At 34.8% G+C, this 17,131-nt stretch overlaps 1 protein-coding gene across 14 annotated transcripts in view; it reads right to left on the bottom strand.

The window, feature by feature from the left end:
- Ppfia2 (PTPRF interacting protein alpha 2) overlaps nucleotides 1-17,131 on the bottom strand; it is a 441,884-nt gene that overhangs the window by 96,148 nt on the left and 328,605 nt on the right. For all 14 annotated transcript variants that reach the window (XM_058585759.1, XM_058585763.1, XM_058585758.1 and 11 more), the window contains 3 exons: nucleotides 9,981-10,202; nucleotides 6,276-6,422; nucleotides 5,112-5,246 (listed from right to left, as the gene is read on the bottom strand). In XM_058585759.1, the coding sequence (XP_058441742.1) occupies nucleotides 5,112-5,246; nucleotides 6,276-6,422; nucleotides 9,981-10,202 (504 nt within the window). The remainder of the gene's footprint in view (nucleotides 1-5,111; nucleotides 5,247-6,275; nucleotides 6,423-9,980; nucleotides 10,203-17,131) is intronic.

Here is a 17,131-nt window from a genome sequence, read left to right as displayed (position 1 = left end):
GTTAACTCTTTCTTCTAGATAAATTGAAATAAAATGTAAAGCAAGCTACTACCAACTGCAAACAGTTTTCAAAAAATAAACTTTCTTTAAACAGGCAGCTGAACAGCATTGCTTGAAATGTGTCAGCTACAAAGGCCTGTTACATCCAAGCATCAGCAAAACATTGGATATATTTATGAGCAATGAAATCAGCCAAATGTAACATGCAGACTGTGCATGGTTTGAACACAAACCTGCCACTGTCCAATCTTAAGCTCCTGAAGCACTGAACTGCACAGATGGTCGATTATCAATAAATAAAAGTAACATAATTTTTATAAATGAAAAGAAAAAACTTAGATGGATTCTATTTAGCAATAGAAAGTAAAGTCCAGTAGGACTACCTTCCTACGTATGGAGATCATTTCTTGTAGTTTAGCTTCCATAACATATTGATAATCATCAGATGAGGTAGAAGAGGTTGGATCAGACTAACAAGTCAAGGAAAAGGAGAGGGACAAAATTGAAAAATCAGAACTAAAGACACTGACACTGAACAGAACATAGCACAGAATGCTTAAAATAAAAGTGTGACAGCAAATTTAATACTTTAATAGACAGAATTTTATATGGAAAGAACTATACTGATATCTGGTGAACATAATGCAGTTGATGGTTATAAACGAAAAACAATGATATGCTCAAATAAAAAGCTGTGAACCTAAGGTTTGGAAGGTTAGTGATGGCTGCCAATGAAAGACTACTACAGAATGAATTAAAGCAACTCTGAAAAAGTGATGTAATATTTGGATTTATGGGAAACCAAACACTAGAATATGTCTCTGATAGATTGTTAAAGTGCTGTATTTTGGTTTGTTTATCACATTACTTAAAATAATGATAACAATGTATCTAAATGCTGTGGAATATGCAAGGCAGTAATTCAGGTGTAATACATTTGGAACAAAATTTACTATAAACACTATTATCTGGACATCAGGGACAAACCTAAACCATGGGGAAAATTATATCGTGAGTGTTCCCCAATTGAAGCAGGAATTAGTTACCTCAGGAGGCCAACTTACAAGATAACTTCTGGTCTCCCAATGCACATTATAGTCATCCATCTAAAACCAAATTCGCAGATAAAGCTCTAAGTTGAAATTTTAAAATTTCAAATTATTGAAAAGTCAAAATTTCAAAAACTCAAAATTATTAAAAGTCCTCAAATTATCAAGGTGTCAATATTGCTGTGAGGACAAGACTATTTATTTGTGAACTTTCCAAAATGACACCAAGGACCACTACAAAATTTTCTACATAGATTTGTTTCTATGGAAACAAAATTGTGCCCTAAAGTGAACAGGCAGCACAGAGTCTTTGTGAGCTAAAGTTTGCCCAGTGCTAAGGTTAGTTACATGCCTTGGAGGTGACTTGTCAGGTTACCAGAGTGCAGGGTGTTAACACATGTGACATTGCTGATAGCTGAATTGTATTAGTATGTTAAGCACAAATTACATAGAAAATCACACCAACATTTAAGTCACAATTGCAAGTAAAGTAATTATAACATCAACACAACCCTCTCTCAGGGCTATAAATTTTCACTCCAGATTATATTATCTTATTTTATATAAGTCCATTCTAAAATAACAAAATTTACTCTATGCCAATATAAGACTATATGTATGTCATGCAGCAAATAAAATAGTAACCAATTCATGTATCAAGTTCATATATATTTATTTATACTATTTTGTGCAACAAATTCCAATTTAATCTATGTAATAAGCCTTTAATATTTCAAATTTGGTATGTTTATATAAATTATAACTCAGTATTCATATTTTGTAAGATTTTCCTTCTGATATTTTTATCTCATAAATGTGGAATCTCATGCACAAATAACAAATAAACAATTTCTTTCTTCACATCTTCCACAAATTTCTGAGCAAAAACAACACAGAAAGCTACAATGGTCCCCAAATGGAAAAACAATAGTTTTATAAATATCATTTAAGCTTAGAGTTCTATTAAGAATACAGTTAATGAGTTCAGATTTTGTTGAAATTATATAATATAGGTTTATTAAATTGTATGTAATCTTGCAAAAGTATGTTTTAACAGGCAGTTAGAGGTATTGAAATTAATCAGATGACATGAATATTTCAACTTTCAAAACTATCTATTCAAAAATACAAGATTCTAAAACGTCCTGAAAGTCTTTAGAACTTCTACCTGTTCCTGTCTTGACTTTGAACATATACCACACACTGTGAAAATTCACTTCAGACATGGATTCCTGCCATGTCTAAATTACAATGTTATATCTGATCCTTTTTATTGTTATTAAAAATGAACTCAAGATGAATTATGTCCTTGCTGAGGAAATATGCATTTGAATTAAGGAATTAGGTATAAAATCATAGGGTTAGGAACCTGAAATCTTTAATTTCAGGTTCATTGTGAATAAACTTGCCAAAACTCAAGTTTGGTTTTATGAATAGCAGTTAATCAAGAATTCTGATTGGCACGTAATAAAAGTAGAAAAAAAGACACCAGTCAAATAAAATGTCTGATGGATTGCTAAAAGTCTTCAAAATATTAGCAGAGGGGAACCTGCATCTAAGCTAGGCAAAAATATTTTTATTTTAGTAAGTAGTCAAAAGAGTAAGAAATTGTAAAAGAGACTATGATGAACAATAATACTGAGAGGCTGAAAATAAACTGCAATTGAAAAAAAAATAATAAAGCAGGTTATAGGGATAGTCCCTAAAGCTATTGAGAACAGAGGGCAAGAAAATGCAAGACTATTGAAGCTATAAACTTTGGGAAAACACATGAAAAAGTGATCTTCCAATGTTATAAAAATGTTATCATGTGAAATGTGTTCAGGAGAAAATTTCAGCACTGAAGGAGTTCACATACCAAAATAAGTCATTAATATAACAATTGCATATCTGAAATATGTTGTTGATTTAGAACCAGTCAGAAGAGAAGGTAGTAAAAAGGAGAAGAGGGAATTGTAGCATTGGAAGATTTTTTTTTTAATTGTTGATGTACCTTTATTTTTTATTATTTATCTATATGTGGTTATCAAACCCAGTGCCTCACACATGCTAGGCAAGTGCTCTGCCACTGAGCTACAACCCCAGCCCTAGCTTTATAAGATTTTTAAGAAGGTTAAAATTTTTCTGAAAGATAAGAAAAGGAAAAGAATGCAGAGAAAGTGGACATTGGGCAATATTTTAGGTAGGAGTAAGCCAAGGAAATTATTTGGAGTACACAAGATAATATATCAAAATAAAAGTCTAACAGAGGAGAGAACAAAAAAGGATGAGACATCCAATATATTCTCTCTATATATATATATTCATTCTAAAGAATTCTTAGGAACATTTTTGCCCTGTAACTCAAATATTATATTTTAAACTATTGTCTATTATCAGTCTTTAATAATCAGAGGCAATTTAAATTGTTTCCTTGGGGAAGATTATTGACTTTCCGGTATTTTAGTCAGGATAATATCAATGTAGTACTATTATACACTAATAACTTTTTAAAAAGTTATTTGTTCTTATTTTTCTTCACTTATCTCCCTCCCCCCCTCTAAATGATATTTAAGAACTCTTTATGAGGTGGGCACAGAGGTGCACACTTGTAACCCAAGTGGCTTAGGAGGCTGAGGCAGGAAGTTCAAAGTCATCCTCAGCAATTTAGCAAGGCCCTAAGTAACTCAGCAAGTCCCTGTCTCTAAATAAAATAGAAAAAGCACTTGGGGTGTGGTTCCATGGTAAAGCACCCTGGGGTTTAATTCTTAGTACCAAAGGAAAAAAAAAAAAAAAAAAAAAAAAAAAAAAAAAAAAAAAAAACCTCTTTAAGAAAGTTACTTATGTTCCTCAAATAAAAAGCCAAGTTTACAAATCTTAATCCATGCTATAGAAATTTAAAACAAGCATTTGCAAGAAACATATAAAAATAATAATATGTTTGGATAGCTTTATGGGATTTTGGAAAGCTTTATATAATTTAGGAAATATTTTCAAATTAAATGATAAGTTTGCCATCTAACTACCCAGTGAACTTCCTTATTTTAACAAACAGGAAGATTAGCTGACTGTTCATCTTTAACTATTTACTTTCTCAAGAGAGTAGGTTTTGTGTGCCTCCTTTTCCATTTCTGTACCAACTGCTTCGGAAAACCTGTAATGTCAGAATTTAAACTTAAAGGTCACACAACTATAGTACCCATTTATTGCTATGGCCTGAAAAAAATAGCAAACAGCAATCATTGTGTGAAAATATAAAATGTCTGTACAATTTTGAATGGCTAACGAAAGTCCAACATGCTATTAATAACAATAATCAGGATTTTTTTTCTAGTGACATGTATGTACAGTTTGAAGTAACCCATTTCCATTTGACTGTTAGGGGTCAGAATACTCTTTTTTTATTATAAAGTTTTCAAAATTCTAAACTATAAAGATGTTGTAGAATCTATTGGCCAAAGTATGGCAGAAAATGTTGATATCTTCAGAGTATTATTAATTTTAATTTTCAGAAGAATTTACAAGTATAAAAACCACTTTTTTTGCTATCTAATGTTTTTTCCTTTCAGACTTCTATAACTTTTTACTATCTAATTTTTTTCCCTGCAGATTTCTATAATTATAACTTCCAATTTCTAGCAAGTTTTATCATACTATAGTGTGAAAAAAATCAACATTGTATTTTATTTTGTAAACTTCTAATGACAACTTATGTGAAGCCTATTGTTATGTCTCATGTATATATATTTGAAACATTTAACATCACTGAGTGTTTATCTCCATCTATGTGTAAATATTACCATGGAAAATTAACTATGACAATAAAATGAAATATTGTTTGTTTTATTAATGTTTAAGTTGGCAAAAGAGTTATTATTACATTTGTATCCATGGTCACTGATGTCAGCATAAGTAAGATACATGCAATAAGAAAAAAATCATTAAATAAGAGAGTAACACCATAAATATCAATAAAATTGACCTTTCTAAGGCCTAAAGAAAATATTTATATATTCCATTTTGAGCGACAATTGTTGCTACACCCATATCCAGGTGGACCTACTAATTGTTTTAGTGCGGTACCTTTGTTAGGGCTGCAATTCTCTGAGCAAGTTCAGCCTCTACTTCAGGCAAGGTTTCAGCTTTTCTCATAGTCTGCTGCAACTTTTGTTCAGCCAGCTCGAGACGTTCTTGTAGCTGTCTGTTTTTCTCTTCCATCTGAAATAAGAATGGTAAAAGAGGCACTTAAAGGGTCAGAGTTAATATAGCAAATATAGTCATTATGGGCTTTACACTTCATTCATTAATCTAGACTTAAAATCAGCCACTAACACACTTACATGTGCTAAGTGATGATTATCATCATGCTTTCATGTATTACTTATCCATTTTCCTTAATAAAATTCATCATATTAAAAACAATAGAAAATCTCTTACCCTTGGCAGCAAAAAGAAAAGAAATTGCTAATGAGTATAAGCTGGAACAAATGGCATACAACTCAGTATTAAGACATCCGATGTATCATGATAACAAATGAGGAAAATCACCCCATTAGTCTGGAGTGGGACAGGGAATGTAGTTTGAGAATTGAGTCCTGGCTCTAGAGATGAGACTGACAAGCTTTCTGTAAAGAGCTTGACAGTAAATATTTTGGCTTTGTGTATCAAATGATTTCTGTTCCAATTCCTCAAGTCTGCTGTTGTAGCACAAAAGCAGTCATAAACATGATTAAATTATTATACATGGATGCGTTCCAATAAACCTTTATTTACAATTGCAGGCAGCCAAACAGATTTGGCCCATGGACCATAGTTTGTCTACTCTTGCCCTGGATCCCAATAGACTTCATTATTGTTCTGGCATTACCAGATGTGTAACATTGGGAAATTTTAATGTCTTTGCTCCTTCGTGTATTCAGTGTAAAAACCATTTCTACTTCAGAGGTGGTAGTTAGAATAAAATCATACAAACATGTAAACGGTTTAGCACAATTTCTGATTAACATGCAGATTAAAAGTCAATAATGTTAATTATTTTTTATCATTATAAAGACAATTTTATTTTTCTAACAAGTGAACGGTATACTGGAAATCACATTTTGCTTTTCATTAGCTTTATTCTAGATGTAAGAGCATGTTTGGCCAATCATCTGCCAAGATTCACTATATTTTATTTACTCTGTGTTTTGTGAGAATGGTGAGAACACACACATGGACCAGAACAAAACCAAGACAGAGATACTGAACCTGCCGTAGGATGGCTTCTTTATTTGCCAGCTCATTTTCCAGTTTATCATTCATGTCATGTATGGAGGTAGATTCTCTCTGAGCACTGAGGTAACGCTTCTCAAGAGTGGTGATTCTTTCTTCCATGTCTTCCTTCTGTGCCATAGCCTATAATTAAGATTAAAAAATCAAATCAGATTCACAGATAGCTTAATGTGTTGTTTTTATGTAAATAAAATTATAAGGCATAAAAAAGTATGGTTTTATTGAAGTAAAGACATTCTTTTTATGGAAGTAATACAAGATTTTATGCGAATTTCTCCCATTTATTTATCTGAAGTCATTTATATCCTTTATTAACCAGAATGACTAAAACATTAATTAGGTAGGTAGAAGTTACAGTGAGGCTGCATTTTTTACAATAGCTGCTATCATTGAATAAAGTGTTATTTTGTGTTGATTGTGGAAGAAGTTCATAATGGGAAAACACAAGTTTTGAAGCCAGGCTGATGCTATTTCTTAGAGCTAGAGTGGGAGGGTGGTACGGAGGCCTTGGGCCAGTCACTTTATCTCACTAAGCCTTAGGGTCCTCATCTGGGAAAAGTGAGGGTAATAAGAACTTTTCCACAGGTAGTTCATGGGAAATTAGAGAAATCAAATATAATGTACTAGTAATCGATTTCACAGGTGGTTGGTCCTTCTGAAGTCCTTATTAAACTAGGGCTGTGGGACTTGAGAAGTAAACCTTTCAGACATATTTTAGTTACCCTTCACAGTAGCCTGAGTGCCGTGTGTGTGTGTGTGTGTGTGTGTGTGTGTGTGTGTAAGTGCACACAAAAGGCCTAATGAATCCAAAAAGGCAGCCTGTCAATGGGCTCTGCTCAGCTCACTGGTCTTCTCAACACTGTCACCTCCTACTGTCTTGCACCTGGCATTTCACACATTTTTATTGCCTACATGGCTCTGAAAACATTTGTGTTTGCAATCTCAACTCAAAGAGGGATGACAAGATTTTTTTTCTTTCCTGGAACTCTTTGAGCTGAAAAAGAGTAATTCTGTTTTAGAAGAATTTCCTGTGAAAGGAAACCACTGCATCAATTAGAAGAAATTCCTAATAAAGGAACACCTGGCATTAGAGGATTGATGTCTTTCCTCTAACTGGGCTCTCTGTCACCTACATTCAGAGACTATTCATACTAAGGACTTATTTTTAAATGGGTGACAAAAAAAGGGGAGCTAGAGGTATCACGCTCTTTCTGAGGTGACACTAGATTAGGTAAGCACAAATTGGATATGTAAGTGCTACAATGAAAGGGAAATACTTAAACCTCTGGAACCAAGAGAATAAGAAATATCAGAATGAGAAACAGTTCAAGAAATAGACCTGGTGATTTCAAAGAAAGAAATCCTAGTGATTCCTCAAAGGTGGTATAGAAGAGAGGTTAAACTTCATCTACTTTATAAATTCCCTGACTTTGGGTTGTAGGAAGGAATTAAAAGGAGACAGGTATCCATGGAGTATTGATTTATATAAAGTTGTATCACCTGAGCTGGAGTGAATCTACCGCTTCACAGATCATCTCTTTCAGAAACAGTAGTTAATGTTTTAGTGCATATTCTAACCCCATCCATGGATTCTGACATTTACTTATTATATAAACCTATAAGTGTCAGTGCTCTTAGCAAAGGTGTTTTTGGGTACCTATTATGCTTACTAGTTGTGTACAAAGTAGGAAGAGAGCAGTGAGCAAAGCAAAACAAAACTCCCAGTCCTCAAGCATCTTTATGTATAGTCATGGAAGGAGTCAGATGATGTACAAGCAAATCTGTAAAATGTATATTGTGCCAGGAAGAGGAAGTGCTGTGGGATAAATAAATGAAAAAAAAGAGGGAGTGTATGTGTAAATAGCAAGGTAAGAGAATACTTCCTTGAGACGACAACATTTGAGCAAAAGGCAGGGTGATAAGAAGATGCAACTTAATAAGTGCTGCTTGCAGAAGAGGTCACCTTTAATGAGTGGGCTAGAATGACAGAAGGGATGAACTACAAAAGGTCAGCAGGGAGGTAACAGAGACTGTACATGTCTTTTAGGCCACTTTAAGGATTTTGATATCACTATAAGTGAAAAAGGTAACCATTGAAGAATTTTAAGCAGAAACATAACATGAGCTAATGCATAAGCAGGCTACTTTGGTTATGGGGTATAGACTAAGGTGAGCCAAAGTCTGAAGCAGGAAGACCAGAAAAGACACTATTATAATAATCCATGGGAGAAAGTATTCGTGTGGAACAAGGAAGAGCCATGGCAGTTGTGAGAAGAGGTCATATAATGGATATATTGGGAATTTAGAGGTATTAGTATTTATCACTGATGCAAACAATAGTGTCTGCATCAAAGAGGGATACCAGGGACAGCTCCGAGACTTTCCGCAAGAGCAACAACAACGATGGGCATGTAAGACAGCAGGTGAGTCAGGTGTGTCGGGGAAATAGCAAGAAAACAGTTTTGAAGATGTTAATTTTGTGACACCACTTAGAATTCTATACAATCACCTGGAAATCAGGAAAGCAAGACCAGCTGGAGATACAAAGTGGGAGTCAGAAGGCCATGGAGGGTTTTGGAGTCATGAGACTAACGTGAATTTACTAGGGTGGATTGAGAAGGGAAGGCATTCTGAGGTTGGGTAGGGAAAGGACCCAGTAAAGGACTCTTGAGATGAGGACAGGGAGTAAATATGGAAGAAATTCAGGAGAAAGCAGTGTTTTTTTAGTTCAGTGATGACATGCTCTAGAGAAGGAAGAGTGGTAAGGTGATAAAGTGATTCAAAGTACTGAGAACTGACCCCCTTCACTCAGTAATACAGAGGTCAATAGAAACTTTTATAAGGGCAGTTTTTATGGACCATGGAGTCATAAGTATGGTGAAATGGGTCCAAGAGAGAATGGGGGAAAGAGAATTAAGTACAGAGAATAGAGTCACTACATTAACAACTGGTTAAGCACCTACAAACAATATAAAAAGATAAAAATGCATGATTTAAAAGAGTATGAAAAAATAGAAGAGGGTAAAAGTCACAAAAGTCTTTCACAGAGAGAGAAATAATTTTCTTTTCAATTGAGAGAAAATAATTGATTCTAAACTTCGACGTTAGCAGGTAGGATGATTTGGCAGTGTTACAAATAAAACATTTCCTTGTATCTTTTGTAGTAACTTTAAAGTTCTTTCTTTTTTGTCAATGATAAAGCAATGTTAATTCCAGCAAGAACTGAATATATAGAGAAAAAGAAAGGTTATGTTATACATATGTATAACATTCACACATTTACTTCACATTCATAGACACAGAACCAAAATAAGAGGGAATGATTTAAAGTAACGTCTTTGAGTATTCTTAAATGCTAAGATTATAGAAAGTCGTGATTCATTCCCACACACAGTTATTTAAAATTAAAAGCCTGGATTTTTAAAAATTCATTAAAGCTTCAAAAAGTCTTTATTGTATCTGAGACTTGACACCCCAAATTTCCTTCCATACATATTTAAAGTGTTGTTGATGAAGTAAACTATTTTTGCTTTGCTGAACAAGTACATAACTAATATAATGTGACCCAAATTATGGTCTTTTGAGAAGTAAAGATTTCACACCATTAGAGGAAATTATGGAAATAGCTTCCCAGAGGCAGCGTTCAGGAAGCAAAGACCAAGAGTGTTATGAATCACTTACCTCCCGAATGTCCCTTTGATATTTAGTGTTCATTTCTTCTGTTTTAATGAGATCTTTTCTTGCAGTCTCTGCTTCCTGTTCCACCTCTCCCACTCGGGAAGAAAGGGCTGCTAAACGTTCTTTCATTTGGGCCATTTCATAGTTTTGCTTTTCAAGCAATTCTTGTAGTTCAACTATTTGACTGGTTTCATCTGTTGAGTCTATAGAGCCATTTGACAAACGCTGCAGAAATAGAACAAGATAGGGCACTTAGGATGTTCTTTATCCTCAAATTTTAAAAAAAAATGCAATTAAATAGTGAAATTGATACAGCTTTCATACTGACAAGAAGTTTTGGAGAAAAAGCAAGTTTCTGAGAAAATAGTTAATTGATATTAAAATATGAAGGTAAATCAGTAAATTTCAAAAAGGTGAACAGAAGCATTTGACTACATATGTATACATATATATTTGTGTGTATATACTTGTGTTTGTATACATATATAAAGTAGCACAAATCACATGTAATAAATAACTGGCTTTTTATAGTAACAATAATTATATACTTATTATTAATATATATTTTATTGAGATAATAATATATTATTTTTAATAGGTAGGGACACAGAAACTGTAATATTTTAAATTTTTATTCAAAATCCTTTGTGAATTTCCAAAACTTACTTTGAATGACACACAGAAAAAGAACATAGATGATATTTTTTTGGAAATGGTGATTCTGACCACATGGGGAAAATTGTATAGCAGTCTTGATTTGTGTATTGTTAGTAACAAATATTATGTGTGCACATGATCCACAAGAGGGAAGTTAAAAGGGTTAAAAACTTTGAGACTGACATTTCTACTTTTAGAAAGGGCCCTCCAGAAGCCAGTGGACCCCTGTCTTCACAAGTGTTCAGTACAGACTAGTATCCAAAACATATAGGAAATCAAACTCAACAGCAAACAAGCAAATAATCCTATTACAAAATGGCAAAGCACCTGAAAAGACATTACTCAAAAGAAGACATACGAAAGGTCAGAAGATAAGTGAAAAGAATGTTCAACTTCACAAATTCAATAGATGAGACAAACGGGAATGAAGAGAAGGGAGTAGGGATAGGAAAAGGAAAGAAAGTGGAATGAATCTGACATAACTTCCCTTTGTACATACATGAATATACCACAGTGAATCCTACTATCCTGCACATCCACAAGAGTGGGGTCCTAATTTGAATAAGATAACTTCCATGCTTGTATAGTTTTTTATCAAAATGGATTCTACTATCATTTGTAACTAAAAAGAACCAATAAAAAATAAAATAAAAAATAAGAGAAATGCAAATTGAAACCTTAATGAGATAGCATCTCATCCTTACTAGAATGGTTATCATCAAAAAGTCAAAAGATAATGTTGGCAAGAATGTGAACTGAATGGAATTCTTGTGTACTGTTGGTGGCAATGTAAATTAGCACAAACATTTTAGAAATCAGTAAGGAAGTGCCTTAAAAAAATCAACAACCTAAAAATTGAAATAACACGGTGATTCAACAATCTCATGCCTGGATGTGTAACCAAAGAATCAAAATCAATGTCACAGAAATATCTTCACTGGCATATTCACTGCAACAACAGTGGCCAACCTGGGGAGCCAACCTATGGGTTCATTGACTGATGGATGGATAAAGGAAAGTTGGTGTCCACACTAATAGAAACTAGTCAGCCTTATAAAAGAAGAAAATTGCCATTTTTTTTACAACATGAATCAACCTAGAGGACATTCTGCTAAGTGAACTAAGTCAGGCACAGAGAAAAGTCCTGATCTCACTAACATGCAGAATCTAATACAGTCATATTTATGGAAATAGAGAGTGGAATTATGTAACAAGGGCAGGAGATAGGTGTAGGATGAGAAAAGGGGAGGTTGCTCATCAGAGGATACAAAGTTTCAGTTAGAAGGAGTGGGGTTCAGTGTAGCACATATTTCAAAATTGCTAATAGGGTAGATGTTAAATATTCTCACCACAACAAAATAGTAAGTACTGTGGTACACCATTTGATAATTATCTTGAAAGTAGATACAATGATCACTTGTCAATTAAAAATGTAAAAGATGAACCTTCCATAGAACAGCTGTGTGGGAGCAGGTTTGTGGTGAGAGTAGTACAACAATTGGGAATAAATTACTTCTGTGAAGAAACCGACAACCAAGTGGATATAGGAAACTATGGAGAAAGGACAAAGACAGTACAGTTAATCTGCTATAATGTTTGCTTAGCAACATGAATTTGTTCCAATATTATGGATATTATCAGGAAACAATTTGAACGTAATATAAATGTTGAGTTCTACTGTTGCAATTTTGTTCCTGAGAAGCATTGGCTAAACACAGGAAATGGCACCTAGCTGAAATAAGCCAAGTAGGAACATATCAAATGCACACATGCATCTCCCCCAAGTATTTAACACCAATTGACCTCAGTTCCCTGGGGGTGGTGTAATTTACCATCCTTATCTGTGTTACAAATTTCTGCTGACCTTAGATATTTTGTTTACGAATTCGCAATAAATAAAAGTCTTAAATTATTCTGACACTTCTTCAAAGAAAGTTCAGATCTTTTTCAAGGTAAAGAGCTATATCTATCTTAATATTTATATGATTCTGAATCACTTAATAGGTGTAAAACTGTCTACCATTTTTATTGGTACACTATACTTATACATAATAGTGGAATCCATTCTGTCATATTCATACATGCACACAACATAATTTGATCAACCCCATTCCCCAATGCTTCCCTTTGACTTATCTCTTCCCTTCCCCAATCCACTTACTCTAATTTACTCATCTCCTTTCCATTTTTTCTCTCCTTTTTATGTGTTAAAAGGTTTAAGTTTGGTGCTATAAACCCCATTTCTTCCATTAGCCATGTATGAGAGTTTAAAATTTTTAAATCTATGAATAAAATAGCATAAAATTATCACATACCGTATGATGGTTTGAAATCATATGTGGAATAGATGAGTTTATAGAAATAGCAAGTAGGATGTTTGTTGCCATAACCATATGGGGGGGCGGGGTAATTTTGCATAGCTCATGAATTTTAGTAATGAAAATTTTTAGGAATTGACTGTAGCAGAAAAGAACAGAAAGTATCATAAGAATAGTTAGAAAGATGCAATGCAGAGAAATGGAAAGCAGACAAATAGCTGGAAATGCTTAATCCAATAACTTAATGCAATGAGAAAGCACAGAGGAACAGCTAGGAAAATCTAAATTAAAAGGGCAGACAAAGATTAAACAGACTTACTTGCATTTTTTCCAATTACCCAGCGGAATATCTCTACTCCTCTAGAGCTGGAAGTTATATAAAATCTTAAACTTGCCTAGTTACTTATAGATTGTGTACAGAAATTGATGATATTTGAAATTATAACAAACCCTGCAAAATCATACCTCAGGTATTATGATTTTGGCATGATTTTGGGTCTAGCCTTCTTCCCAAACCCAGTTCTCAGTTGCTGCATGACCCTTCTCAATGTACAGTTGTATATTTCAAGAGTGCATGGTTCCTCTCTTTTTAGGTCCATACCCAGCTCTTAGCAAGCAACACTCCCAGCAAGGAGGCAGATGAAGCCTGTGGACTACAGTATGGACCCCCTGTTCCTCCATATTTGCAATATCACCTGTCCCTTTTATTAAAGTTCAGTACCCATATTAGAACCATACTGATCAGATGGTTAGTAGTATCTTCAAATCTTAGGTCTGTAGATCCAACTTATAGCTTAAGAGAAAAATTAGTAATCAACAGGGAGTCCCCTATGCACAACATTTTTATGCTATACTAAATAAATTGAAAAAAAAAACTTTGAAAAAAACCAGGAGATCTCTGTATTATTGTTTTTATCATTATTTAATATATAATGGGTCAGTAATTCAAAAAAATAAGAAAGAATAAACTACTTTTCTTTGCAATAACATGTATGAACCTGAAAAATAAACTGAGAGAAAAAGAAGCAAGACACAGAAGAGCACACACTATATTACTCCAGTATATGAAATTCTAGAATAAACAATTCTAATCTTTCCTTGCAAGAGCCTGGAACTGGGTTGTGGTAGGTGGGACTGACTGTAAAAGGGCACAAGAACACTTTTAATGGTGATGGAAATGTTCTCTGTCTTGACTGAAGTGGCATTTATGTATATATATATATATATGTGTGTGTGTGTGTGTGTGTGTGTGTGTGTGTGTGTGTGTGTGTGTCAACATTCATGGTATTGTGTAATTTAATTGTATGTAAATTATACATTAATACATCCTTTTTAAAAAATAAAATAACACAAAAAACTTATAAAATTATTTTTTATAATTAAAAAATTACAGTTAGAATTGTAGAGTCCTTTAGAACTTTGGAAAAACTAAGATTTATGGAATTACATATAAATTTGATGTGAATTAAACTGCAGAGCTTTGAGCTCCCAACTCAGTTCATCTACCCTTTACTATATTGCCTGTAATCAGAATAAATAAATAAACAGGTTAAAACCATACATGCTTTATAGTAGACATAAGTACCAAGCATTCATATACACATACCAAACATTCATATCTATCTACAATGAGTATATATACATATACAGATATATGATGTGTGTTTATATATGACAATATTTCTTCCATGAAATGGAATGATTTCATTTTTCTAATTAGAAAAAAATTGTTATTGCAATTTTGTGCACCTGTGGTACATTAAAATCTTGTATAATATTGTATATATATTTAATAGGCTTAAGGTGAGAGGAATTTAACTAAATATAAACAGTAATCAGGTAACTAAAATAAAACACTTCTCAAATGTTAACCTCTTTAATTCCTTCAAGGAGCAGATGTATGCTGCATGATCTTCATGGTATTTTGAAATTTTGGACAATTCAGGGAAATATTTTTGATTTCTCAATTTGTTTCTTGAAGTATTTATAACTGTTTATTTTTTTTAAGAGAGAGGGAGAGACAGGGAGAGAGAGGGAGAGAGGGGGAGAGAGAAGGAGAGAGAGAGAGAATTTTAATATTTATTTTTTAGTATTTGGCGGACACAACATCTTTGTTTGTATGTGGTGCTGTGGATCGAACCCGGGCCGCACGCATGCCAGGCAAGCGCGCTACCGCTTGAGCCACATCCTCAGCCCCCTGTTTATGTTTTTTTAAAGTATAATTGTTTTCTTTTGAAGTATTGGGGATCAAACCCAGGGCCTCATGCAAGCTGGGAAAGCACTTCACCACAGAGCTATGTTCCCATCCCTAAACAATGTATGTTTTAATCAGCTTTTTCGCCACTGTGACTAAAAGACCTGACCAGAATAATATTAGAGGAGGAAAAGTTTATTTGGAGGCTCACTGTTTCAGAGGCCTCAATCCATAGACAGTAGGCTCCATTCCTTGGAGCTCATGGTGAGAATGAACATCATGGTGGAAGAGTGTAGTATAGGGGAGCAGCTCACATGGGATCAGAGAGTAGAGGGACTCCACTTGCCAGATACCAAATATATATATCCTAAAGGCACACCTCCAAAGACCCACCTTCAGCCACACCCTACCTGCCATTAGCTTACACCCATCTAATCCCATCATGGGATTAATGTACTGATTGGATTAAGGCTCTCAGAGCCCGATCATATCTCCTCTAAAGCTTTCTGCATTGTCTCATACACGAGGTTTTGGGGGACACCACACCCAAACCACAACATTTTGCCCATGCCCCCAAAAGCACATGACTATCTCACATTGCAAAATACATTTAGTTAATTTCCAAGAGTCTCCATAGTCTCAACAGTTCAAGGATTTCTCAAAAGTTCAAGTCCAAAGTCTTCTCTCAGACTCGGGGCATGCTTGCATCATGAGTTCCTGTAAAATTCAAAAGTGATTTACAAGTATCCAATATATAAAGGTACAGAGTAAACATTTCCACTCACAAAAATAGCAGCACTGAAAGAAGGGATAGGACCAAAGCAAGATTGAAATCCAGCTGGGAAAACAAGTCCTACAGCTCCATGTCCAGCATCTGGGGCAGTTGGCAGGCATGATGATATTCTGTTCAATAGGCTTGTGTAGTTCCATCCTTGTGGCCTTATTGGTTGCAGCCCAACTGGTCTTTCTGTTGGCTAGTCTCTGCTTGATTCCTGCAGCTTTCCTAGGACAATGTCCATGTTACTGGCATTTCTTAAGCTCTGGGGTCTCCACTGCAGCTTAGGTTTCCTCCTGACATCTCCATACTTTGCCCTCTGAGGGGCTGCCCTCAGGGACACCAACCCTGGTGAACTTTGCCTGGCCTTCTTTTGAAATGTTGGTGGAATCTTCCATGATCCCCTAACTCCAGCATCCTGCATTCCTGCAGAAGCAGCACCGCATGGTTGACTTTGAGGTCTCCTGCCATCTTGAATAATACAAAAGCCCCCTGGGACCCTGGCTGCAGCAGCCTCTAAGTGTCTGGGTGACTGAGCATGTTGAAAAAACTTCCCAGGCCTCCTCGTGCAAGGATTCCCCACTAGTCTTTTCTCAAGAGGAATTTCACTTTTACTTTCTTGAGGCTGAGATGGGTATGGTCTTGCCAGCTCCTGAATATGCCCTGAAGCCATATTTCTTATTGTCTCTGGGCAGAATCTTTAGCTTTATCTTTAATGGCAGTAAGGTCTTTAACAACTGCAACTTCCTTAGTCCCAGTCTTCTCTCACCTTTCAAGTCCAGGTTTTTCAAATCTTTCTGTTCTGCTTTCTGCTCTTGAATATTACAATAAATTTGGCTAAAAGCTGCCAGCAATATCCGTGTCACCACCCGAATGCAATGCTGTCTAGAAATTTCTTCCACCAGATTAAGAAGTCCTTTGCTTTTAAAATCAGCATCACAGAAAGTCCCAGGAAACGGACAAAATGCAGACAACTTCTCAGCCAGGTCATAATAGAAATAGCCTCTAGTCTAATTAGCATTAGTGTCCTCCTTTTCCTCTGAACATCTTGAGCTCTGTCCTCACTGTCCACAGTCCCATTGGCATTCTGGTCTTCTGAGCTCCCACCAGAATCAGACTTTAAGTTCCACTTACATACAACAATCTATAGCATTTCCAGCTTGCACTGTTACACATCTCAGAATTGCTCCTACCCATTCCAAAAAGCTCC

This window comes from Marmota monax, unplaced genomic scaffold (assembly GCF_021218885.2).
Source record: "Marmota monax isolate L192 unplaced genomic scaffold, Marmota_monax_Labrador192_F-V1.1 WCK01_AAM20220418_F8-fsc00146, whole genome shotgun sequence".
Taxonomy (NCBI): Eukaryota; Metazoa; Chordata; class Mammalia; order Rodentia; family Sciuridae; genus Marmota; species Marmota monax.
The sequence above is the reverse complement of the archived record's forward strand: the minus strand, read 5'-3'. Positions and strand labels throughout refer to the sequence as shown.